The 25,049-nt window shown below is 50.6% G+C and overlaps 9 protein-coding genes across 9 annotated transcripts; 3 read left to right on the top strand and 6 right to left on the bottom strand.

The window, feature by feature from the left end:
* Positions 1–283: 283 nt before the first annotated feature.
* Positions 284–2,083, bottom strand: LRP88_10725 (uncharacterized protein; the record flags this gene model as incomplete). The annotated part of the gene is made up of 3 exons (XM_083247176.1): positions 284–1,213; positions 1,264–1,665; positions 1,715–2,083. 3 exons carry the CDS (start codon positions 2,081–2,083, stop codon positions 284–286), a joined length of 1,701 nt encoding a protein of 566 aa, XP_083098289.1.
* Positions 2,084–2,868: 785 nt separating this feature from the next.
* On the bottom strand, positions 2,869–4,498 carry LRP88_10726 (uncharacterized protein; the record flags this gene model as incomplete). The annotated part of the gene is made up of 2 exons (XM_083247177.1): positions 2,869–3,981; positions 4,043–4,498. 2 exons carry the CDS (start codon positions 4,496–4,498, stop codon positions 2,869–2,871), a joined length of 1,569 nt encoding a protein of 522 aa, XP_083098290.1.
* Positions 4,499–7,795: 3,297 nt separating this feature from the next.
* Positions 7,796–8,715, top strand: LRP88_10727 (RTA1 domain-containing protein; the record flags this gene model as incomplete). Its single annotated transcript, XM_083247178.1, has 2 exons — positions 7,796–7,973; positions 8,036–8,715. The coding sequence occupies 2 exons, from the start codon at positions 7,796–7,798 to the stop codon at positions 8,713–8,715; spliced, it is 858 nt and encodes a 285-aa protein (XP_083098291.1).
* Positions 8,716–8,963: 248 nt separating this feature from the next.
* On the bottom strand, positions 8,964–10,061 carry LRP88_10728 (alkene reductase; the record flags this gene model as incomplete). Its single annotated transcript, XM_083247179.1, has 1 exon — positions 8,964–10,061. One exon carries the CDS (start codon positions 10,059–10,061, stop codon positions 8,964–8,966), a length of 1,098 nt encoding a protein of 365 aa, XP_083098292.1.
* A 2,693-nt stretch (positions 10,062–12,754) lies between these two features.
* LRP88_10729 (cytochrome P450) lies at positions 12,755–14,386 on the bottom strand (the record flags this gene model as incomplete). Its single annotated transcript, XM_083247180.1, has 3 exons — positions 12,755–13,451; positions 13,503–14,124; positions 14,176–14,386. 3 exons carry the CDS (start codon positions 14,384–14,386, stop codon positions 12,755–12,757), a joined length of 1,530 nt encoding a protein of 509 aa, XP_083098293.1.
* A 1,966-nt stretch (positions 14,387–16,352) lies between these two features.
* On the top strand, positions 16,353–17,688 carry LRP88_10730 (uncharacterized protein; the record flags this gene model as incomplete). The annotated part of the gene is made up of 5 exons (XM_083247181.1): positions 16,353–16,479; positions 16,538–16,557; positions 16,608–16,644; positions 16,696–17,152; positions 17,214–17,688. 5 exons carry the CDS (start codon positions 16,353–16,355, stop codon positions 17,686–17,688), a joined length of 1,116 nt encoding a protein of 371 aa, XP_083098294.1.
* A 219-nt stretch (positions 17,689–17,907) lies between these two features.
* LRP88_10731 (uncharacterized protein) lies at positions 17,908–19,002 on the bottom strand (the record flags this gene model as incomplete). The annotated part of the gene is made up of 2 exons (XM_083247182.1): positions 17,908–18,006; positions 18,061–19,002. The coding sequence occupies 2 exons, from the start codon at positions 19,000–19,002 to the stop codon at positions 17,908–17,910; spliced, it is 1,041 nt and encodes a 346-aa protein (XP_083098295.1).
* Positions 19,003–21,302: 2,300 nt separating this feature from the next.
* Positions 21,303–22,391, top strand: LRP88_10732 (NAD binding domain of 6-phosphogluconate dehydrogenase-domain-containing protein; the record flags this gene model as incomplete). The annotated part of the gene is made up of 3 exons (XM_083247183.1): positions 21,303–21,330; positions 21,384–21,882; positions 21,953–22,391. The coding sequence occupies 3 exons, from the start codon at positions 21,303–21,305 to the stop codon at positions 22,389–22,391; spliced, it is 966 nt and encodes a 321-aa protein (XP_083098296.1).
* A 173-nt stretch (positions 22,392–22,564) lies between these two features.
* LRP88_10733 (major facilitator superfamily domain-containing protein) lies at positions 22,565–24,296 on the bottom strand (the record flags this gene model as incomplete). The annotated part of the gene is made up of 5 exons (XM_083247184.1): positions 22,565–22,693; positions 22,747–23,814; positions 23,866–23,908; positions 23,979–24,040; positions 24,126–24,296. 5 exons carry the CDS (start codon positions 24,294–24,296, stop codon positions 22,565–22,567), a joined length of 1,473 nt encoding a protein of 490 aa, XP_083098297.1.
* Between the last annotated feature and the right edge of the window lie 753 nt (positions 24,297–25,049).

The following is a 25,049-nucleotide window of genomic DNA, read 5'->3' on the forward strand; positions in this document are numbered from 1 at the left end:
TTGACCAAAGTCGATGTGTCAACTCGATCAAAGACCATTCAAGATCATATTCCTCTCGCTGCAGCCCAAAATGGAAGGAATCAATATTAACCCAAGTCTAGCGCAGACCAAACTCACATAGCCCAAGTCATTATATACGAGCCCAACCTCTATTCGCAAAGGCTTTCCCAGACAGCTAGATGAAGTACCCGATCCTCCTATTCTTCCCTTGGTCCTGTCATGGTATCCATATCCCGCATACAAACAGTCCCCAGCTGTATCCCCGGGAGTAGAGAGGCAGAGCCTAGAAATGAGGAAACATCTGCACCCACACAGGTGCCATATACACCCCAATAGGAACATGCCTCAAACTCGCAAAAGCCTCAAAAATGATGTAGATCCTCGCCAACATGTAAATAACCAACGTCAACGACAACACTACATGCATCGCAGTCTCCCACCCATCCAATCCATCCAAGTAACTAGCACGGATCTTGTTAAAGATGTGGTACAACGGCAACACAGCAGCGATAAGAAAGCATGCAAACTTCCACACCAGGCCCTCCCAAGAGGTTGGAAACACCCAGTTCCATGCAGAGAGATGTATACCGCCGTACAAAGCCGACAGCACTACCGCGAGACCTAAAAGACCGCCGTACCAGGAAAAGAAATCCTCGAGCTCCTCGTTGAGGTCCTTGGCTGACATTCCACTAAAGGCTGTAAAGTCAATGTCGAGGTTTCTCTTGCCTTCGCTGAAGGGCATGCTCCGGAGCTTCCACATGAAAATATCGATGCCGTCGTTGGTCTTGCTGGCCTCATCGATGAAGTCGGTGCATTTCATGATGCCGTAGCTTCTTTTGTCGCCAAAAGTGTTCAGGATGGCTTGCCAGCGGTTCAAAAACTCATATGTTATCAGTATCTCGAGATCGGGGTCTTCTTCAGGAAGAACAGCAAGGGCATCTTCGGGGGCATCTTCGTCAGGGGTCTCGGGGACGGTGTAGAGTGCTAGTCCATTAGGGAGAACATCGCCCACGGACATTTTTTCATCGGGTCCTAGCTCGATGTAGCGTAACGGTATCTCGGAATCGTCAGGGAGCGGCTCTCTAGGGTCCAAAAGAGACAAGTTTGACGAGATCGTGGTGTAAAACTGGCGTTGGAGAAGTAGTGCGATTTCACCGTCGAGTCCCTCAACGTCAGGCCTAATGACCTCGGGGTCTTGAACATTGAGCGGTTTCTATCCCAGATTAGCCCCGTAATCCTATTATCAGGAAAGGTTGGGCATACCTTGAACCAAAAGCCATAGAGAATCATCGCACATACGACATGAACCATCGTATGAATTTCCAAGAGGGTTAGAGGCAACTTGTACATCCAACGAGCAATGCATTGCATAATCATCCAGGAGACCTGTATAAGAACGAGGATTTTCTGAAACGTGTCTGCTTTGCTCTTGTCGGTAATCTTCGCCCGAGGAATCTTGACCCAATGGCCTTGACCTGCAAGCCAAAGCACTGTTGTACCGCTAACTCGGACTGTTGTTCCGCGGCGTTCTACGTCCTCGCGAGGGAGAGAACCAACTCCCCACCGGGACGAGTCATCAATGTCTGGCCAAGAAAGCAGGTCCTTGACGTCGATGCGAACACCTCCCATGACGATAAAAAAGGCATACGTGAGATCAATATCAAACTAGAGCATGTCAGTATCCCGAGGCAGGAGGTCAAACAGGGACACATACGTCCTTGGGAGGGTTCAGCTGCGTCTCCCTTAATTTCCTCAGCTCCTTTCTAAGATTCCAAGCCTCAACCAACTGATCTGCAGCCATGTACAAAACAATCTCGGGTGCAAAAAGCGTAATCATAGACCACTTGACCTTTGAAATCAAGATCCGATGCCACTTCGTCTTTGTCGGGACATCAAGGTGCAATGCAGTGTAGATGCACGCAACCAGCGTCAATACACAACTCTGTAGGATATCCAGAGTACCTCGGATATTAGGACTGTTGACCCACTTGCGCGAGATGACATTCTGGAGATCGTAGGTGCTATTCTCGTAGGGAGCCGAGACGGACCATGGGTCGATGTTTGTAGGTACAGCGATCGTCATTGCTTCAGTTGAGGGGATTAAAGAAAGAGAACAGATTCAGCTTTTTCCTCACAGCCTAATTCCAAAAGACCTCTTTATACCTCCCTTCCGTAGGATTTATGCCAAAGTGCAGCTCTAACCATATCAAAACCAGGCCACCAATCATGGGTCTGAGAATACCTCTCTTGCAGCTCAGCTCGGCTGGGGGCCAAAGGCCTCAACCAACAGACCCTGGAATGGATGGATGAGTGCCCTTGTAGAGCAGGGCTATGCTGAGGCGGTGTTTTACAGAGGAAGATCAGCATTGAAGGATAATATTTCTCATCCGCGCAGTTTGATATCCTTGTCATCTCCACAAGATACCAAAGTGGCGATAACAGCAACTCCACAAGGCTGAATGCAGTTTGTGCCTAGATTTCAAAGATTGCCGAGTTTGGTACCTGACTATCCTAATTCATCTTGATGTCATTAACATGAGCCTCAATCATGTGCTCTGGTTAGGTACCTGCATCGGATGAACTGGCGGTCATCCAGTCTCGTAATTATGCACATGCCGTGTAACCTACAAGGATAATGTCGGATGGCTGCACTCAACTCAATGTTTCATTCAAAAGAGCGTTAAACATCTTATCATTTGTTCATGCTACTTGCTATAAAAGACCATCACTGGTGCCCTTTGGACCAGGTGCTTCAAGCTTTGTTTCCATTCCATCCCATCCTCTTGGCCATCGATATGAAGTTGGACAAGAGATTTCATTCAACCTTGGCAGCCCAGCCACCTACATATCCAAGAGGTTTCCTCCCATCTAGAATTCGTCATCGTCGTCATCATCCTCATCCAGCTTTTCGGTAAACACCCTGCGTAGGTGGTCAAGGTACTTCTCCTGCTCAACAACCTTGTTGGAGATGAAGCCCTGGCTATCCACGTCCCATAATCGCATCAGCATGTGGCTAAACTCGTCCCATTGAGCGCTGCTGAGCTTGGCGAACCGAGGCTGGATATGATCCACAAAGAGAGCGAGCAGCGTGTTTGGAGAGTCGAGAGCCTGCGAGTACCAGAACTTGCGTGTCTCCCAGCTCTCGCGCATCAGCTCAGCATTGTCAGTCGATTCACCCTGGTCCAGCTCCTCCCTCTCAAGAGCATCAACAAATTCCTCGTGGAACTTGCCGTACTCCTCCGAGTGGAAGGTAATCTCCTCGAGGGTGCGGCCAGAGAGCCAAACAGGTGGGCCAGCCATCTCAACGGGTCGCGAACACGCCCACTCAAGGTCGATTATGCCAGTAATGTTCCAATCCTCGTCGACAAAGATGTTGCTCCGGTGCAGGTCGGTTAGCGAGAGAACAAAAGGTCCCTCGCGGTGCTTCCTATCCGCAAACTTGGGCAAGAGGGCCCTCAGTCCAGTGAGGGCCGCCAGCTGTTGTTCACCGTCACCTTGGTCGTGGACCGAGTTGGGCTGGTGTCGAATACGGTTGTCCTGGCAGGCGATGAGGTCGAGGTAGTAGGACTCAACGGAGGTGTAGGTGCGGTCACGGGGGATATCGGTAGGGATCTCGGCGTTCTCTTGCTGGTGGAGGAGGGGGGTGAGGGGTCGGTTGGCTAGCTTCAGCTCACCGTTATCGTCCATGGTCCAAGAACCGATCTTGGGCAGAGGGAGCTTGGCGAGGCGCAGCATGATGCGGGAGAGGTTGCCAAAGAGATTGGCCCTCTTTTCATCATTGCTGTGACCGGCAGCCCAATCCTCCGACAGAAGAGTGCCATTGTCGATATGCTCGATGACGAGGTACCCCAGGTCGGGAAGGGTGCTGCGGTTGTTGATAACGTATCGGCTCAGCTCACCACGACCGAAGATCCAAGCGACGAAGCGGCGAGGCAACCACATGAAGCGGTGGTAGAAGGACGCAGTCTCGATCGAGGTGAACTTGGGCATCCGGTTAGCATTGACCGCACGTGGGGGGCCTCAATTGACAGGTGGAGCGTACCGATCGCGTTCCGGGGAAGCCGAAGCCAAAAAGTCGAGGAATTGGCACGTCGGGACAGTTCTTCTGCATCCAGATGTATGTAGCGGCCTCGGAGCGGACCTTTTCGTCGACGTTGCCCGGGTTGAAGTCCTCGCCGACCTTGTAGGGGAGGGGGATGCGGACAAGTGCCTGCGCGGGCAGAGACGAACCCCGCGCGTCCTCCTCGATGTGGACGGGGATGCAGGCATTGAAGGAGCCGTGTATCCATTCATTGGCATCTCCAAGGCTAAAGTCGGATTGTCGCAGGTTCAAATGTCGGGACACGACCTCGGCAATCTGGTCGCGCTCATTGTTGAGGTGAAGCGAGAATTCTCGTCGCTTCTCGGGGTAGGCGAGTTCGCGGATGATGTCAAGATCCTCCTCGAGAGCCTCCTCCAGGGAAATGTCCCCTCGCAGCAGTGGTAGAGTTTCCCCCATTGGGTCGAATAGGATCTCGCGCAGCCCGAGATCATGCACAAAGGGAGCTTGATGGGGAGAGAGTTTAGTCGCGTGGACACCAAGCCTCGGGAAATGGGAACCCAAGTTAAATCGGCATCATTCAATTTTCCGCTCCGTGCCCCACATCAGTCAATCCGCACCCGTCATCAGACCACTAAGCGTATCAGGCCATGCCCCCAGCCACTTCCATCGCTCTGTGCCGCCATTCCCAGTGTCCTCGTGCCAGGCGCTTTGAATCAGTGTCTGATACATAATTGACGCTGTTTCAGGTCATTTGATCCATCGAAGCACCCGTGTTGTTCCTTGTGTCTTGCTTGGCTGGAAGGTCCGTTGCCATTGGCTCCGTCCAGTATCACATGCCCTCTTGACTTTGCCTTACCGTAATTGGCGGATCAAGTGATGTCACCAGCCTTATCATTCACCTGAGTCGGGGTCAACGGCATCGGTCAGATATGCATCCGTAATCTTGACAGAACGGTTGGTCCGGGCCAACGACGAGGATAAAATCTCGCAAGCGACAATCCTTGGAGGTGCAGGTTTGATTGACAGTCCGTTTATTACTGTCGCATGTAGTATGTAAGAATAGAGAAGTTGACAAAGCTGTACTGTTACTAGAAGCTCTGAATGTAGTTCCGCTGTTGTTTCTTACAGGCTAGACAACCGTTGAGCCTCAAACCCTAAACCCACAACCCACACAAATTGGATCAAAATGTGATATATCATTCTTTCATCAACCAAATTCAACAACATAGCAACCTCTATCAGTTGCGAAGTATAGAGGTTATGAGGCTATCCCCAGCTCAACAGTTTTTTTCTTTCTATGGTACGATATCGGGTGAGTTGAAAAGGGTTGGCTTCCTCCTGTAGGGTATGCGCCACATACAAATCAGACCACAACCCCAGCAAGGTGGCAACCTGCAGTCAGACAATCCAGACTGTCGCGTCGACTTGCACTTATGCGCAGGCTTGGAAGATGCGGCAGAAATTGGAAAAATCTAAGTAGGAATTTGTTTGCTTCCAATAGTTTTTTTACCTTCCTGCCTTCTATATTAATGGATCATTTCCCATTTCCCAGCATTCTGGTTCTCTGAACCCATCTCAACGACAGCTACGTCATCTAGTGGGGTTCTTCCAGCCACAAGGAGGGGCAACTCAGTAGATAGAGTTGATCTGGTAGCTTGATAAATGATGTAGTTCTCTTAGAGTCAAGAACAGAAAGCACCTTTGACCTGAAGCCAGACCTTGCCTGTTATTGGTCTACATTTTCCTACTCGAATATGCCCCAGAAGTCGGGCCCAATGGGCATAGAGATAATTATGGCGGAAACGTCGGCTACGGTCCCGATTCATTATCGTCGTCCAAAACCCACCTTGAGCTTAGACCCGCGGTAGTTGCCCAAGCAATAAACACGGACTGCAGATACCTGAACCCAAAAAGATTATACGAACGTGTTCCTGATAGTACACGCTCATCTTGCTCCGTGCCGTGATATCACCTGTGCATCCCTAGCTCCTCCATTGGCCAGGCTATCCACAACTTGTGCTCACTGTCCAGAACACTCTCTGCTTTCCGGAGGAGTTGCTCGCCCCAATTTCTCATCCACCAGTACGTCTCCAGCCTTTTTAAAAAGACGCAGAAATACGCAAAGATTGCTACGGCCTCTTGCTTCGACGCTCTTAGCAAGGGCAAGAAATCATCCGCAACCGCGTAGATCCAACCAAACATGTCCGAAGTCTCCACATCAGAAGTATCAAGCATGTTGGACATGTCTCGCAGATAGACTATTGCTTTTCTGTATATTTTCATCGTGTCATCAATGTCTGTATTCCATGCAATTAGATCTTCGAGGTCACCTAGAGCCTTTGTCATGGATGTAGATGCATCGTCGGAGCCTGCCTCCTTGTATTGGCAAGTCTGTATCCTCTCTGCAAGAAAGGGACTGAGCCTGCCCTCGCGAAGGTTTATATCTGGCAAATCAAGGAGAGACCTGGTGCCTTGAATGAGAAAAGGCCATTCGGGAAAGCTGCCATTTACAAAAAAAGGGCTGCCCTCGGCAATTTCTCGATGGCTACCTAATGCTGCCAACGTCAGCATCATCCGTGGAGACTCTTGAAGGAAACTAACCAACAACAATGGTGAGGACAGAGAACATGAACAACTCTTCTGCGGATTCCTTCTTGATATCGGCCAGGAGAACTATGGCCTCGCGCGATGCAGCACGGTGATATCTCAGGGCTGTTGAAATGCAGAAATCCTTCTCTTCCGGTGCGTTATGGGCGAGATGCAGCGCCGAGGTCGCCAGGAGAGCACACATCAAATAGTCACATTGCAGTGCCATGGAGACGAGTGGCCCTTTCCAGAAAGAACGGATGGTCTGGTGGCGGGAAAAAGTGGCATATGTCGAGTTGGTAAAGTTGTGCATGAGCCGGAGATCAAGCATATTGAGTGACAGAGGAGCTATTGGTGCTGAGTGGTTTGGGGTCAGCCGTTCCGAGAAGAACTCGCATTCGTGGCCTCGCCTGATGCAGTTGGCGCATGATGGGCGTTGCTCATCGCACTGCTATTTGTTAGTTGTCAACTCTAGGGAGATGTTGGGTTATAGCTCTTCCTTCCGGACCTTGACTTTTCTCTTTTTGCAAGTCTGGCAGCCTGCTCTGGTTTTCCTATGGGCACGTCGTGGAGCCCTCTGTCTCTGGGAGGCATGAAGGACAGATGGCTCAGAGGCCGGCGAGTTTGAGTTGATGGACCGAACTGTTGACAAGTGATCCATATCTCCTATTTTACAATTGGAATCGAGACTGGAGTGCTTAACGATGGATGGTTGAAAGACAGAGTTCGGACAGGCTCGTTTAGATATGCGTTGAGTTCGGAAGCTCGGACATTTGCCATTGCACAGCCCTGTTGGAGTCTAATCATTGCGTGTCACAGCGGATGATACGCTATACGCCCTGAAAAACCAACGCAATCAGCGCTAATAATAAGCGCGAGATGCCCCCTGTGCTCAGCCTTTTTCAATACGCCGCTGCGGGGCGGAACGCGTAAAGATGTGGAGTCGTTTCTGAGATGCTGATTTGACGACTCGCATCTTTTCGTTCTCGCATCTATACGAGAGGCATGAGTTGGTCGCCATGGCATCTATTTTGTAGCAAAAGGCACTGGTATAAGTATTCTCGCGTCTACCTGACAGAGCAATGACCCCTTCTTGAGGCATCATCCAGTTTTTACACATTCAGTTCCCAATATCACAACCTACTAGCCTCGACAGACTCGCCTGCCATGCTCAACCCTAGAGACTCTGCCAAAGACAACGACTTCGAGCTCTATCGATACACTCCATCACTGCCTGCTGCCATCCACGGTGTCCTTGTGTTTGCCATCCTCACTGTCGTACATACAGTACGGCTTCGCCAAGCTCGAGCTAGTTACTTCATACCTTTCACCATTGGTGGCTTGTGTAAGTCGTGCAAATGGCATCGCCATCAGGATTATAGCCGCTAATAGGGTCTCTTTCAATAGTTCAAACCATTGGTTACGCAGGAAGGATCTGGAGCCACTATGATAAGGAGGCCCTTGGTGGCTTCGTGACCCAAGCAGTCCTCATTCTTGTCGCACCCGCCTTATACGCTGCCTCAATCTACATGATCCTCGGTCGACTCATCCGAACACTCGACGCCCAACACCTGTTTTTCATACCTCTCAAATGGGTTACAAAGATCTTTGTCGCCGGAGACGTCTTGTCCTTCACTCTACAAGCGAGCGGAGGCGGCTTGTCGTCCGGTGGCACCGTTGATATGTATCATCTCGGCGAGAAGGTCATCGTTGCCGGTTTGTTTGTGCAAATTGCGGTTTTTGGCATCTTTGTTGCCTCAACCGCAATTTTTCACTCTCGAATAAGGAAGAGCCCAACTGCCATCGCTTCTCACGGCGATATCCCCTGGAAGAGACACCTTAATGTCCTTTACCTGACTAGTGGACTAATCTTGGTACGAAGCATCTTCCGTGTCATTGAGTATATCCAGGGGAATGATGGATATTTGATCTCTCATGAGGTATTCTTGTATGTTTTCGATGCACTGCTGATGGCCGCGGTCATGATTATTTTTCTGGTTTCTTATGTTGATGGTCTTACATCGGTGCGCAAGGATAAGGAGGCATCGGTTGATTCCAATGGCCACATCATGGATGAGTTGCGATAAATGAGGTTTGAGATGGAGATTAGACTCGCTTATCACCAAATTCTTAACCCTTCATCAGCGCTCCTGTTCTTTTAGCAACCGGGAGGCATGGGTCAAGTTTAGTACGGCTTATCCGCTCCTGAAACTCGTCTGTTCAAATTTGAAAATGAACAAATAAGATTATTTTGTAAACAATGAAGAATGCAATTATCAATGTCTAAACAACTCCCTTTCTATACCAAGTGTCTCGAGCCCAAGCTAATCTTGGCTCAGTGTCCAACTGCAAGCCACTCCTTGCTAAAGGGATAGTCCGAGTAGCCCACTGGTGACCCGTAAACATAAAAGGACTTTCTGTCGTAGCGGTTGAGCTCCAGACCCTCCTTGATCCTATATACAAGGTCGGGGTTGGACAGGAAATATCGACCAAAGATGACAACGATGTCCTTTTCCGGATATTTCTCATCCACTAATTTCTGCGCCTCCTCTGGAGTATACCCTCCAGCAACGAGGAGAGGTCCGTTCCAGTTGTTGTATGCAAAGTCCAGTCCTTCTTGCCCGTTGGAGTCCTCGCTGCCGGATATGCGAGATTCCACGACGTGGAGATAGGCAATGCCATACGGACTGGTCTTTTTGATGATGTCGGTGAATTGTGGGATTGGATCTTGCATCCTCATGCCTTGGAACGTACTCCAGGGACTCAGACGGAGCCCGACGCGTCCAGAGCCGATTTCAGAGGCAACGGCCTCGATGACTTCGATAAGAAGACGGGATCTGTTCCCGATGCTTCCGCCATACTCGTCGTTTCGTTGGTTGCTGGTGTCCTGAATGAATTGGTCGAGAAGGTAACCGTTGGCACCGTGGATCTCAACTCCGTCAAATCCAGCACGGATCGCATTCTTTGCAGCATCGACAAAGTCCTTGATCGTCTGTTTGATCTCTTCAATCGTCATAGCCTCTGGTACAGCAGCACCTGGTTCAATCGGGATAGCACTGGGTGCCTTGATAGCGAAACCTTCTTTCTTGGCCACTTCGGCATCTCCAGCCCGGCCCATGGCGAAAAGTTGGCAATAAATGAAGGATCCCTTGCTGTGGACCTCTTCGGTGATGGTTTTCCAAGCGGCAACTTGGTCCTCGCGCCAAATGCCAGGTCCATGGACAAAGCCGCCGCAGTTTGCCGCTACGAAGGTTCCTTCGGCGATGATCAAGGTGCCAGGTACGGCAGCTCTTTGACTGTAATAATTTTTCATCAAGGGGGTTGGTACGCGGTCGTGAGTGGCCCGGAGTCGAGTGAGAGGAGCCATGCCAATGCGATGCTTGACTTCTATATCGCCGACTTGGAGGGGCTTGAAGAGACGTGATTGAGGCATGATGAAAGATTTCTGAATGCTGGTTGTCCTGCACGAGGAAAGGATGAGGATGTAGATTTCTGGACATGGACGCTGTCCAAGTATTTATAAGTGTTTTCAATGATTGCGCCATCCTTGAAGCTACGAGCCCAAACAAACATGTCTCCTAAGAAGGAGTCGAGATGCTTCCTAACACGGAGCAGAGATGTTTCCCAAGAAGGAGGCGAGATATTTCCTAAAACGGAATGGAGATGTCTCCAATCAGGGTAAGCGGCCAATGCTGACTGGGTATCCCTGAAGTTCGCCTCAACAACTTGACCAGTCAACATTTGGTGTGTGGAGAAGAGGCTTGTCGAGATCCATGAATATTTGTCAGCGCAGTTAGAACCCATGAGCATGATGCAAGGCAAGTAGCCTCCTCATCTTTTTTTAGACCTCGCTTCCTTGAGAAGCTTGCGTAAGGTGTCAACTCGTTTAACCAGTCCCAGAAGTGCTAACGTTCGTCCACAGAGTTGAATCTGTACTCGGTACCCGGAAGATTCGGTAGGTAAAAAGGGCAGCTTGGAATACTGGCAGTGATACCATGACTTATCATAACTACGCTATGAGTTCCATTGCCATGGTCTTTAGAGAAATTCCGTGTTTAGAGAGCCTAACTAGAGCTATCTTCCCAGAATGTCTTTACAGGTAATGCGAATGCTATCTCTGACCAAATGAACCGCTTCAAGATCTCAAGCAGTTCCGGCCACGATTTATACGAACCTCTCAACCTGGTGTTGTTCTCAGATCGCAGCAACGCCAAGTAACCAGGTCGTATTGCGCCGGGGAGGGCAAAAGCACCACCAATGTGCAAGAGCCAGGCGAGAAAATCAGGGAAGTCATCCCATACGGGGTCATCACTGACTTCTTGCAATTTGTAGAGTAGCTGTGATGAAAGGTGTGACTGGCATTTAGAGTCAGCGCAACCTGATACAAGACCGGGTGTGGGCAATAATGAAGTTGACCTACTGGAATGGTTGAGGCTGGCCAGATTTTGCAGCGCAGCGAGGTTGAACATAGATATGCTGCTAATCGACAGCACTCCGAGATTGGAGAGTGGGTTTGTAAGCCTGCCAGTCTTGACTGAATGGATGCTTGGTGGTTATCAATGCGTGTCATTCCTACCACATCGCCTCTGCCGATACGAGAATTGTCTCGGATACATTTCAAGGCGTGGACGTCCTTAAGCAACTCAATAAACTCTTCCTCGAACATATGAGATAGGGCTTGAAATCCAGGTGGTAGGATAAAAAAGTTCGGAGAGAAGGGATCTCGCGCCCAATGGAGTTCGGAAAAGGTTGTGTGATCAACAACGCGTTTCGATCCTGTCATGACGGAGGAATTCAAGTCCTGCCTAAAAAAGAGTTATAAGAGAATGAGTTGTATAGAAAATCTGCATGCTACTCACCAGAATATGGCACGTTTGATGCCATCGCTCAAGTATACACCTTTTGTTCGACACACGTCAAGGAGCTGACGGATCGCACCCATATGAAGTTGGACTTGGCGAGGCATTCCAAGACGAGCCTGCATCATTTATGAAATCAGCTTACTGGACCTGAAATATTTGATAAGAAGGGGGTACAGACATCTACCCCGGCGAGCAGTAGGATAGCCCCAAGTGTCGATTCTGAAGTAGCTCGTTCTGGAGAACTCATGCTCTGACGAATGGAACTCAAAGCATCGCTCTGGTAGTCCAAACAATCTTTATCAATGCTGCCGGAGCTGACAGCAAATGCGAATGTCAGCATGACGGCATTCAAAAGAGCATCATCGTCAAGGCCTTTTCGGAGAGTTGAGCCCAGACTCTGGAGGACAAGCTCGTCTGAAACGCTAAAAACGGGCTCGGTAGCTTTCTGGGATTTGCCTGGGGCGTATCATGTAAGCCCATGTCGAGTTAGTTTAGAGCCTGTGAATAGTCTTACGGTGGCTGAGCAATGCTTGGAATTTCGGTGATTCTGCTGTAAGTGTCTGGAATGGACTGGCCTGGGGCGTTAATAGGGAGCTCGGTATCCAGCCCAGGACCTTTTCCTGTTCGACTTTCTTGGCGGGTCGACTAGCATCATCTGGTATGGAGACTATACGGAAATTGTGTCCTGATTTTTGTTCAAGCTTTCGTTTCTTCTCAATGCCTCGGGCGACAGCGTGGGATCGGGCTAGGCGCCTCACTGAGCGGTCCTTGGCATGATCTGGGTTTTGGATAGCAATGAACTGGAACTGGCCAACTGCAGAGCTGGTATAAGTAAAGCAATGGGCGATGGTGGTTGGGGTTTAGCTCACCTGAACCAAGTTGGTTGCGTGCATGTTGGGATGTCTGGTTGGCACCGCTTTTCCTCGCCATGGGTGTATATTAAGCGGGATGAAAGAAATGACCGGTGCACTCTTTACCCAGATTAGAGTATGTCGGCAATCGCTTTGACCCTCGAGGTAGGATTGTCTCATGAGGGAACTTCCAGATGGATGGGTGGTGGATTATAAATCAGACTCGCACTTTATACTGGCTAGCTCAATATCGCTCTAAAAGAGAACTGCGAAAGTCTATTAGGGGTACTAATACCTCATCTCGAGTTCAGCCATGCTTCAGCTCTGAAGCAGGATCGGCTCATCTTTAGAAACGGAAATGAAATTCAGTACGCCCGAGATTCGTCTCCGAGTTTCATCGCATTAGATAGCCCTCAAGCCGTCCGACCTAGCTCTCCTCGCCTCTGGATCTTGATGTACATTTTCTCGAAATAGCTCACACCACCCTTTACCACATATGTGCCTGGCTTCTTCTCATCTGCTAGCTTGACTTTGAACGTCCTGAAGAACTGCAGCGGTGCTTTGTACAGCTCCATCCGCGCAATGTCCTGTCCGAGGCAAACACGCGCTCCGTACCCAAATCCCATGCTATACTTGTTGAAGATCTTGGCCTTTTCCTCATCCAGCCACCGCTCGGGCCTAAACACTTGGGCATCTTCACCGTAGATGTTGGGGTCGCGATGTACAAGCCATGGGTTGCAGGTAAGTTCCGTGCCCTCGGGGATAAACTCGCCGTATAGTTCCAGACCTCCCTTTGGCGCAAGACGAGGAAATATGTTTGGTGCCGAGGGGTTCAGACGCATGCTTTCTTTGACGCAGGCGATGTAGTAGGGGCAGTGAGCTAAGACTTCTTCGTACTGGGGCATGTCGGATAGTTTGTTGGTGCGGGTTGCCTCATCAAGCTCAGCTAGGAGCTTGTCGTACACGGAAGGGTTGCTCAAGATGTGCACCATCATGGCCTGGAATGCGGTCCCAGTAGTGTCTGCCCCAGCAAGCAGGACAAGCAAGATTTCGGCCTTGATGTAGTTGATGTCCAGGGGTTCACCCTTTTCGTCTTTCGCGTCGATGAACCTACATACCCAAGAGTTAACCTCGCATCAAAGAAAGATTTGGTCAACTCACGTTTGGAGCAGATCGATACGGCCACTGGTGGTGCCATCTTCAATGTCCTTGAACCGCTGCTGGATTAGACGGTCCCGGAATCTCATCAACGTTCCAATACCTGAATCCTGCTCGGGACTTGCAACCATGTACTTGCCCAAAAAAGTGCCCTTGACCCAATTGGTGAAAGGATATAGCCTCGCCATGATGCCGAAAGGTGTAAGGCCGTCGTGGAATCCCTTGATTAGACCCTCGACATCCTTGCCAGCCTTGACAAAGCCAAACGGGGCACCAAAGCCAACCTCTGAGATAATATCGTACGCCATATATACGGCCCACGGGGCAAAGTCAAATGACTCTTGGGTCGAGGTAAACTTTTCCTGCAGCTTGTCCATCCAGGCTTGGATGTTGATATCGATCAATGGCTCCATCTTTTTGATGTTGCTGAAGCTATAGGGAGACGCGGCGATCTTGCGGTACTTGGCATGTACGGCGGCATCTTGCATGTTGAACAAGGACTCCTCCTTTCCAAAACTACCCGTGATGTAATGCTTGGACTTGCTCGCACCGCGACTGTATATCTGGGGGAGCTTTGTTGCATCACTCACGAGGAGCATGGTCGGTGTGATTCTGATGACGGGTCCTGAATAGTACATGAGATAATGCTCGCTCTGTTGTTGTCACATCCTCATACCATGCTGTTGGTGAAGCTTCTGAAACGTCGCACATTCATCGGCTTTCACGTTGTGATAGGTGATCCATAACCTCGTGACGCTGCCCCAGAAGTTGCCGGGGAACTTGGCGAGGGGATGAAGGAAGCGATACTTGATAATCTGATAAGCAAAACTCAAGACGACGTAACCGACGCTCAAGAGAGCGAGGTTGGCGATGCTCAGCACAGCCATGATGAGAGATGAGCTGCAGAGCACCAATTGTTTGGAACGCAATGGTAAGCTGGGCCACTCTAAAAGTGCAGAAGGCTATCATTTGTAACTCAGACGCAGGGACAGGCATAAGCATGGTCGGGGCTCAATCACCCATTTCTTTAGCCCCCTTCAGGTCGAGTGCGGGGATTCGCATCTTTCAAAGCGAAGATACAACGCAACTGCCCCGGGGGAATCCCTTGAAGAGGTAACCGGTCCCGTCGACGCGCAAAAAATATTCCTCATACGGTAGGCGATGGTGGGTTGTACGTTGGTTGTCGATCCTACTACGTCGGGGCACCGGGAACATCCCTCGGCATTGCACCCACCGTACATGGTTCCGTTGAAGACCAAGATCTCAAACGGGCCATGAGTGATTTGGTGTATGCGGTAAAGTGGGGAGACTTGCATGTAGGAAGGATCTTCAACTGTTTCAAAGCTTGCGTGTTGGTCGCGGAGAGTGAAGTTCTCCACAGGATAATCTGCGTTAATAAAAACGGGCTGCTCGTGATGATGCGCACGCAGTACACAACTCGACTTATCTGCTAAAGAAATGCTCAGTTGTATGGTAAGGTTCTTGGAGCAGATGCAACATGTAACCTGGTCTGCACATGAACACAATGCATGTCAGTGGATTCCAAAACACCACAACCTGGGCACTGGAACCATCATGCGTAGATTCTCAAGCTCTGCGAATCACTGTTAGTCCTACTGAGGCCGGAGGTATTCTTCTCCGTCTTGGCCCTTGTCTGCCTGATCTCCATTTCCTACGACATCTCCGTGACAGGCGGCGACAGGAGCAGCCTCACCTGGTGGAGATGCTGTTCAAGCCCAACGTTTTAATGGGGACTGCTCTCTCTGCCTTGGGTACTGGGCTGCATGGATCTACCTGCCATGCTATCTCTTTGTAGCAAGCATTATACGGGCAAGAACGCTGGACTGCCAACAGTCTGTACCTGTGCCGTCGGGTCTACCGGTTTGGTATTTTAGCCTGAGGGGCTTCGAGGGTACCCTGGTATGGAACCCAGGCAAGTGCAGATCTTTTGCTACTCCACAGATCTATGATTTTCACGAGCATGGAGAGGTAAGATGTCGTCCAAGCACGTCCCCATCTGGCCTGCTTGAGCGTTGAATAGAAACTTCTTTTTCACAGCATCAACTTTCTTTCCAAAATAATCTTGAACTTTTCAATTTATCTCGAAGGAAAAAAAATGTCCCTCAGATGCCATCGCTTTCTTGGCCATGTGGAACTGGAGGAAATTTCACTGGGGCAATACAACGTCGTGTTGGCACATGTCGGAGTTCTTCGTCCACCCGCCGCGGGTTCTAACCGGGTCTTCCGTCCCCTGTAACCAGCATCTTGCCCGTCTTGATCTGCATGGGGGCGATCTTGGACACTTCCAACCTTAACCGAGGAATCACGGCCAACACAGAGTCGCTGATGACCCACCAGCAATGCCCACTTCATGATACGTCGTGTTGGTTGCAATGTCGTGTTGGCTGAATCCATCAGTCACTGCATCAGTGCTTCCCCTGACGATCACAGGCATGAAATTCTTTTCAACCGAAATCTCATTCACATGCCTTCCAGGTCCCGTCGGCGTTATGAAGAGGATTGCCGTATTGATCGGCTCGGCTGAAACGGTAATTTCTTGGCCGTTAAGCAGGACCTAACGCTTTTTCGGTGGATCAGTCGGAGACGGGAGACGAAGCCGGTTGATGTTGAACGGGCGCCAAGGGCGGGAGCATCATGCCTGTCTCAGCAAAGATGATCTCGCATGCTGCACGTCAAGAAGGTCAAGTTCTTTCGTCTCCATAGAACTGCATAGCCTCCCCATGGCATTTCAAAAACCGTCGGACTCTATTCAACTCTCCTTCGGCAATTCCGCAAGGGGCACTTGAGGCTCAACAGCGAAATTTTCTTTCTCGTCTGCTTCCACAAGCAGCCATGGCGGAAAGTCAAGGACCTGTTGTCAACTCGGTTGCTATCATTTTTGCCGTGATATCCTTTTTCGCCATTGTCCTACGTATTTGGGCCCGCGCCTTTATCGTCAGATCTCTGGGAGCCGATGATTGTAAGTACAACTTCTTTATCCATTCCATCCAATCTCGATCGATATTGACATTGGGTAGATTTAATATGCGTGGGAGTGGTAAGGAGAGCCTCGTCACTCGAACGCACTCAGCACTGACACAACGACAGTTATTATCGTGGTCGTTCATCGCTTGCACTATTGCCTGTAAGTGATACGTCAAGTTCCAGTCCAACCATTTCTCTTAAACATTCCCAGCCGTTCAACATGGCCTTGGTAGCCACTACGCCGACGTCCAGAAGCGTGGGACCCAGAACATGATTGACTACTCCCAGATCGTCTGGCTGTCCTCCATCTTCTACAACGCTTGCCTGGGATTCATCAAGATCTCGGTCCTGGCCCTCTACATGCGACTAGGCGATCCAAAGCTGCGCAAGGCTGCCTTTGTCATGGTCGGCGTCGTTGGCTGCCAGGCTGGCGCAAATGTGCTGGCTTGCATCTTCCAGTGTTCACCTATCCGTGGAGCATACGACGTCACGATCCTTCCTAAAGATAAGAAATGCGTCGACATTAATGCATTTTACCTGGCCAATGCAGCTGTCAACATTATGACCGATGTTCTCACATACACGCTACCGATTCCCCTGATCCTCAAGCTCCGGGTGTCTAGACGGCAGAAGATCAGTCTGGCCGTCATTTTGGGCCTGGGACTTTTGTAAGTACCTTCTGTCAGTGTTCAATGGCTCAAGACATCGGTTAACATCAATGCCATCTAGTGCTTGCGTCTCCTCCATTATCCGAATCACATATATCCCCCCAATGCTCAGCTCCGACGATCCAACCTGGGTCATCGCAGGTGCCATGTACTGGTCCGTCATCGAAACCAACATCGGCATCCTCGCCGCCTCCATCCCCTCGTACAAAGCCATTGCGAAACGATACGCTCCTCGCCTGCTCGGTAGTTCGGGCATGTCCAGCGACAAACTCTCCGGCTTCAAGCCAATGCCTCTTGGCCCGATGAGCCGAGATCGCACTGCACCCTCCACCACGACAAAGATCGAGTTTGAGAACCGAATCAATAATCAGCTAGATGACAACAGCAGTGAGGAAGTGCTTGTGGCACCCAACGGACGCATTGGGGTTAGAACGGAGATTATTCATCACTCTGAAAATGCTGTAGGAGCCGGGATAGATACCAATAGACTATCCAAGCAGGGAACAGGAGGAGCTGCAGCATTCGGTAGGGTGTGAGGGAGGGTTTAGCAACTTGAACATCGATATATCCGCATCAAGTAGCTATATATTTATTCGTCTCCTACTCCTTCCTAGCTTCATCGCTGGACCTATGGAGCAACGAGGGACTGTAGGAACTTTGCGCTTTGCATTTACCATGACCTCTCTTGAGTGAAAGCACTGAGCCAATACTGGTGGAGTTCCCTCACCATACGCAAGAACTAGGGTTAGAGTATCCTATTTCTTCTCCTTCTCGGCCAGCTCCAGGTACTGACCAACCACTTCCTTAACCATGACCTCGTACGTCGCAAGCTCAATGCCAAGAACCTCTAGAGTCTGTGGATCTTGTGTAAGTAATGATTCAACAACAATAAAACTGAAAACACGTACCTTGCTGCAGTCCCAACTAATCGGGAGAGTCGGCTGTGGGCTCCCCTCCTTAAAGAGGCCAGATGCAAACGCCCCGGGGAAGTACTTTTTGGCAATAGGAATGGTATCTTCCCAGTTCACCTCGGTACTGAGAATAAACGACTGATTGCCTTTAATGTCTGGGTCTAGTGCCCTGACGTGTGCCCGAGCCACATCTGCACAGAGTACAACGTTCCCGATTGCGGCATAGCCCTGGTTACCCGTCAACAAGCCGTTGATAAGAACTTTGGTGGAGTCGGTGCGGATGTCCTGGGTGTTGGTGAAGAGCTCGTCCTTTCCAAAGACCCAGGATGGCATGATGGAGATCAAGTCAAAGTCCGTGGCGTTGTCTCTCACGAACGCCTCGGCGGCATGAAGGGCTGCTGCCTTGCTCGCGCAGTACGCCCGAAGCTGAGAGTCATAAGGAGGTGGTGGGAATATCACACGGTTTTCAGGTCCGCGCAGTATCTCCCGTTCCTTGGTGTCTGTGGCATAGACGTCTGCTGGGGCAATGGCCACAGTGGAGCTGGTCATGACGATGCGTCTCACTGTCTTGCCCTTTTCGTTGGCTGACTTGAGAATAGCCAGGCTTCCTTCGACTGAGACTTTAACAAGGGCATTTTCGGCCTCGTCTGACGATGCCTCACCCGAGGGGAGAGGTGCGGCCACATGGACGATCAAGTCGACCCCCTGGACTGCATCGTCGTATGCGCCAGGGGCTGTCATGTCCGGCACCATAACAAAGGTCAACTGATCTGAGGAGGGATCGAGGGCAGAAATTGAGGGCGCTGCCAGCACCTTGTCCACCTTTGACTGTGAACGAGCTGCCGCGCGGACCCTGTAGCCGCTTTTGAGGAGGTCGACGAGGATGGCATATCCGAGGAAGCCAGTGCCCCCTGTGAGGAGGACGAGTTCGCCTGTCATGTTTTCGTTGTATGTATGAGAATGATGCAGAAGAATGGTGCTGTTGAAATTGGAAAGGACGGGTTTCTTCCTCCTTTTATACCCAAAGTTCCAGCTCAGCACCCTGCCCTGATAGTTGGCGACTATCTATATGAGGCATACAGTGTGACGAACACTTTTCAAACATGTTTCCTATTTTGGATAGTATGAATTTGGTGCCTCCTTGAACACCCAATCATAGTCTAAGCGTCAAGACGGCCAGGACCCTCCAGCCTGGAGAGTAATTGCGGACAGAGAGTTTCGTCCCACAGAAAGGCAGACAATATCCCAACAATGCCGTCACTTCCGGAACACGCCTCGTTCTGAAATACTTGCACAGTGGACTTGAAAAGATCAAGGAACCACTGTCCTTCTGGACACCCTTGTTCTCTCCCTAATAGCCCAATGAAGGCTATCCACAACAAGGCTTCCTTGTTATCTTTCCAAAATTCTCCAGGTTGGTCCACTTCCATCATTTCCTGCAGTCTGTGGCACACCCGGCAAACGAGTGGACTCCCCGGAGGCACTTGACGCAGTGTCACGTACATGAAGATTTGAGCAGCCAAGAGGAGCGCACGGGATCGTCTACTAGTATCGGATAGATGGACGCAATTTTTGTAGAGATGTCTCAGAATTGATTCATCCACAATGTTGAGTAGAGTCCGTTGGTCATCGACTGAGATTGTCAATGACTGGGCTGCAAAGAGCAACTGCCTAAGCCGAGTGAATATCCGCGAGCAATCGTGATCCGCTACTGAATCATGTAAAGACGGGTGAGAAGCATGCTCTAGGATTGTTGGTGGGAGTTCAGGTTGATCCGGGTGCATGAGTGGGAATATCAGCTCTTGGCCCAACGCTGTGGCTACTTGAATATCGGCCCTGGGCTTCCCTGTCAGTTGGTTCCAGAAACGTGGATGTCCTTGTGCTTACAGATTGACCGACTTGCAGAGGATGAACTGATCCTTGAAGCTGTCACGGCCGCCTCGTGAGCTGAAGAGATTATGGACACCTTTGAAATGCATCTTGGCAGTCTCAAAGTCCCCACCGCATACCTGGGGCTGTGTCAACGGATGACAAACTTGACTTTATGAATACGCATACCTCTACAAGTACCAGCGTTGACATGGTGGATATTATAAAAGCGATCTCGTGGTTGTGAATGGAATCAGCCTGCGCGAGGCAAGCCCCAACCTCTCGCATCGCTTCCCCCTTCTGGCGCAAGCCTTCGACCTGAATGGACTTCTCCAAGGCTGGACAATCTGCTTGCCACAATGCTGCAGCCATGGCGAGGGTACTGTGCATCATTGGCGTGCTCCGTAGGGCATAAGGAAACCATGCCTTGGTGCGATCAGTCGTACCCAGACTATTGTCAAACTTGAACAGCACTGTTGACCCAGAGGAGGGATATTAGCGGTAGTTTCCATTGGTAAATGGTGAACCTACGGTACTTGACTAGGTGGTCGACTTGGAGATTGGTAGGAACTGGGAGACTATTGAACGGATCAATGCAGCTGGAGCACACGGGATCCAGAAGGAACTTGAATCCAAGCAACGCATCTTTTTCGACTGCTTCAGAACAAAGAGACAGCGTGACTGCCTTGTTTCTGGAACGACGTTTCGTCTTTTGGAGACCTGCGCGAATGGCATGGCTTCGAGTAGATTTGGCCACTCTGGAGGGTTTCCCATCACCATACTGCACTGCGACGAACTTGAATTGCGGCATTCTTGCACCAATACTGTACATTTGAGGGTACGTTGAAAGAAGTTTGTTGATGTTCTGTGAGACGAGTTCAGTCGGATATTAGAACGGTGTTAGTGCTATCTCCGAATTTAGGAATCAGGTGAAAGCGAGGCATTTGACAAGATGTAATGCGAAACACCGGGAGATAAAGTCCAAGGCTACAGGCCAGTGATCTAATAGCAAGAATTACACACGTGTCACTGAATCCATGACAGTTGCACCGGTTGAATCGATGGTTCACATCCTCTGTTGTGAATGAATCATTAACGGGACGAGGATGATTGGGTAACAGGAGTTGAGATACGGCCTCTAAGTAATATTACTGTTCGACTGGAGTATAACCTGAAATCTAATATCTAGGACTTCAGATAAGAGAGTCGAGGCTGTGAATCCCCTCGGCTGATATCCGACGTTGCGGGGTACGCCGGAAGACATCCGAGATGGCCTGACTCAGCATGTGTAGGATATATCTCATGCATCAAGCCAAGCATCTGGAGACTTACACCTCAGTTACCTATCGGCAAGCGAAAGCAGCTGTACAATGGCATTCCCAAGAATTGGATGGATAGGTGGGTTCTCCCCCCATTGTGGCGTCGATATTCGCTCACTGACGATGACCCAGGCCTTGGGTCTATGGGCTTGCCCATGGCCACCAACCTCCAAAAGCACCTAGCTTCTCTTGGAGCGCCTAATCTTCAGTATTTCAACCGTACAATCTCTCGTGGTGACTCAATCAAAGGCCTCGGTGGCCAACCCTCGCCAACAGCACGAGAACTCGTTGCGAGCTCCGACATTGTCTTCATGTCCCTAAGCGACGACTCGGCCCTTGAATCAACACTAGACGCCATCATTGACCCAGCTTCAGAGAATCAACTAGCCGGAAAGGTTATCGCAGATACTTCAACTGTGCATCCTGACTCATCGGCAAAGGCGCAAGCTCGACTAGCTGAGAAGGGAGCCAAGTTTATTGCCTCGCCAGTTTTTGGAGCTAGTCCGGTTGCTGCTCAAGGAAAGTTGTTGTGGATTGTTGCTGGGCCTGATGATGCTGTGCAGACTATCAGTCCTTACTTGGAGGGCGTTATGGGAAGGGGTGTGATTCGTGTTGGTGAGGATGTGCGACAGTCTAGTATGATGAAGACGGCAGGGTAGGTTTCTCCCTAAACCACGGAAGTATGAGGCTGACGTAAATAGGAACTTCATCACCGCTGGCATGATGGAAATCGTCGCCGAAGCCCACGTTCTAGCAGAAAAGTCTGGCCTAGGCAGCAAAAACCTCGAAGCCCTAATCGAGCAACAATACGGCCCCCTCGCCCTGTCAATGTCCCAACGCCTCACAACGGGAGCATACATGCCAGCACGAGGCGACAGACCCTGGTCCGACCTCAACCTGGCCCTCAAGGACGTCGGACACGGCATCACTTGCGCAGAACAAGCAGGCACAAGGTTAGAAGTTGCAGAGGTGGCGATTAAGCATCTTAAGGAGGCCAGTCAGTTCTCGGAGGCTGAGGGGAGGCCCCTTGATTCTTCGTCGATGTATGGAGTTTTACGGAAGGAGGCTGGGTTGCCGTTTGAGTCGGATCTTGTCAAGGAGAGGGATGAGAAGAAAGAAAAGGAATCAGAGGACAACTGAATAGGCAGTTGATCCTCGAGATAGAAACATTCAAGAAAAACAGGCCACTGCTGTTGCCTTCTAAGGCAGTGGCAGTCTACTCTTCTGATACAGGCCCAGTCTTGTGGTCGGCTATTAGTACAAAACAAAAAAAAAATGATCCCAGTTGCTTGAGGGTATCTCCGAATCCTCCATTAGAGTGCAGCTTTTCCTCGGGATTCGAAAGGCAAGATGAGCACCAACAGCCCCGCAGCGATAAAGAGAGCACCGCTGGTGTAGACGGGTGCAGAGGTCTCGAGGTCTGCAAAAATCGCAATGATGGGCTGAATCTATCAGTGAAATGCACATGGTAACGATATCGTGCGGGAAAACTCACTGCCATAATACCGAATACTCTGTTGCAGCTTGCTGCCAGCGCATTGCCCGTTCCCCTCTGAGGCGTAGGGAATAGTTCGGGCGTAAATCCGTACAGAACAGCGTACATGATGTTGCTGAAGAAATTAAAGGCACACTGCCAGCCTAGTAGAGACGCGCTGCTCAATGATGTTGTCGAACAGTAGAGGAATACGCCCGTGAGAACCGTGCTCAACGATAATGTGCCTTTTCGTCCCATCCGAGGTAGCTCAACAAGCCAGCCTCCAAGCAGTGCGCCAGGAACGCCGAGGACAGCAATGATGAGACTGTTGCGGTAAGTGAGATATGTGCTGCCGTCTCCAAAGTCGGCTCCTCGAGTGGCCTGGATATAGGGAATGAAGGCGTTGTAGAGGGGATATCCAAGGCCTATGAGACCCCAGACGGCCATGATAAGACTGGTGCTGAGACCTAGCTTCTTGGTGACGAACAGGGCCCGGATGTTGCTAAAGTTGACCTTTTCCAGATTCCTCTTTAACACAGCACCGGCATCGGTCCGCGCAACATATCCATCAGGTTCGCAGGCCTTGAGATCCTCCAAAGTCAGCGTCGAAGTCTTGCCATTCTTCTTGGCAACCTTGTGCACCACCCTCACAGCTTCCTCATCACGCCCCTTGCTCATCAAATACTTTGGCGACTCATAAATCTTGAAAAGCAAGAACCGAACAAGAAACATGAGAAGAGTCAGCCCACCGACTGTGATGACAAAGTATCGCCACCCCATGTTCTTCTGTCTCGTGCAGGTCTCATCCTGCTGACACGTGAGATTACCCAGCAGAGGCCACGCGATCAGCGTGCCAATGACCTGCGCGATGGCCCAGTCGATGGACAGGATGGTGAGGAGGTACTGGTGCGACCCGGGGAGGAACTCGAGAAATATGGCCGAGTCCACGGGGAGGTTGCCGCCGACGCCGAAGGACCACAGGGCGTCGAAGATGCCGATGGCTGCAAAGTTTGGGGCGCTGGCGGCGACGAGGCCCCAGACGGCGGTGAGCCCGAGGGTGAGGTTGAATGCCCATTTGCGTCCGACTGGCTGTTATCAGTACTTGATACACAAACAGGCAATATAACTTACAAATGTCACAGCCAAAACCCCAGAACATGGCCCCTGCCAAGAGTCCAATGTTCTGTGCCAGGGTCAAGTACGGGGGTCGATCTGGGCTGAACTCATTGGCGATTGGGGTAAAGATGAGCGACGTGACAATGGGCCACAGATTATCACTCGCCCATCCAAATCCGATGACGACGAATAATTCCCACTGATACCTTCCCATGCCAATATCTTGAATCTGAACAAATCTCGGTCAAAAACGCCCCGAGGCGGGGAAGCGAGAGCGTACTCACTGCACGGTTCAGTATCCGAGCCTTGGCCTCGTACACAGGGTCCAGCGCGTCCTTGGGGATGATTCCCTCATCGTCGGTGGTCTCGACAAGACTATCCCTCCTCGCATCGTCGTCGTTGAACGAGCCGTAGGCTTTGCGCTCGCCCTGCAGCGTGTCGGGGTTCGAGGGCATGCTGCTATCGTCGGGGAGCAGACGTGCCGTTTCTAATCGGTCCTGCATATTGACTAGGGGGGTGGTACTCCGTATAAATAAACCCTTGACCAAACACGAGAGGTATCATGTAATTTTTGCAGAAAAGGAAACAGGAAGATCCCCCTTGCGAGGACGCGGGGTTTGATGGTGCAATCAAGTGTACAAGGACATCACCAAGGGTGATTGGGTTGCCCTGAGACCCGCGTGCCACTTGATCTTCAGACCGACCGTCCGGTATCGCCTAGCTCTGCTGACCGGCGTCTGGGGGTTCCGTGGGGGAATATGCGTCATGGATGGAGCGGCCCGCCTCAGAGGCAAGGCATCGTAAGTTCCGCGGGCTGAATTGGTAATGGCTCGGTCTTGTGTGGAATCAATAGTGTGGGGGATGTGTAACGGTGTGACAAGGGGCCCAAGGACTTTTTGCCCTCGAGATGCCCTGTTCTTGATGGCATCGTACAATGCAGTACATGTATTCAACTTGACGTAGGGTCCATCGGATTACCCGAATTAATAGCCACAGAGAAGCACGCAAGAAAACCCCGGAATTGCCATTCACACCAATCTGTCAGCAGTCCTAATCACGTCCGCTCTGATTGGATCTAGCTCGGTATGATCGGATCGTCTTGACGTAACCCCACCGCCGCAAGTCGCACCAAACATGGAAGTCGGGCGCAAGAGCAACAAACACCAGCTTCCTTGTTCGAAAAATATTGCTGCAAATAAGATGGTGTC

This window comes from Fusarium phalaenopsidis (genome assembly GCF_050370095.1).
Source record: "Fusarium phalaenopsidis strain FUZ10S chromosome Unknown contig_32304, whole genome shotgun sequence".
NCBI classification, from domain to species: domain Eukaryota; kingdom Fungi; phylum Ascomycota; class Sordariomycetes; order Hypocreales; family Nectriaceae; genus Fusarium; species Fusarium phalaenopsidis.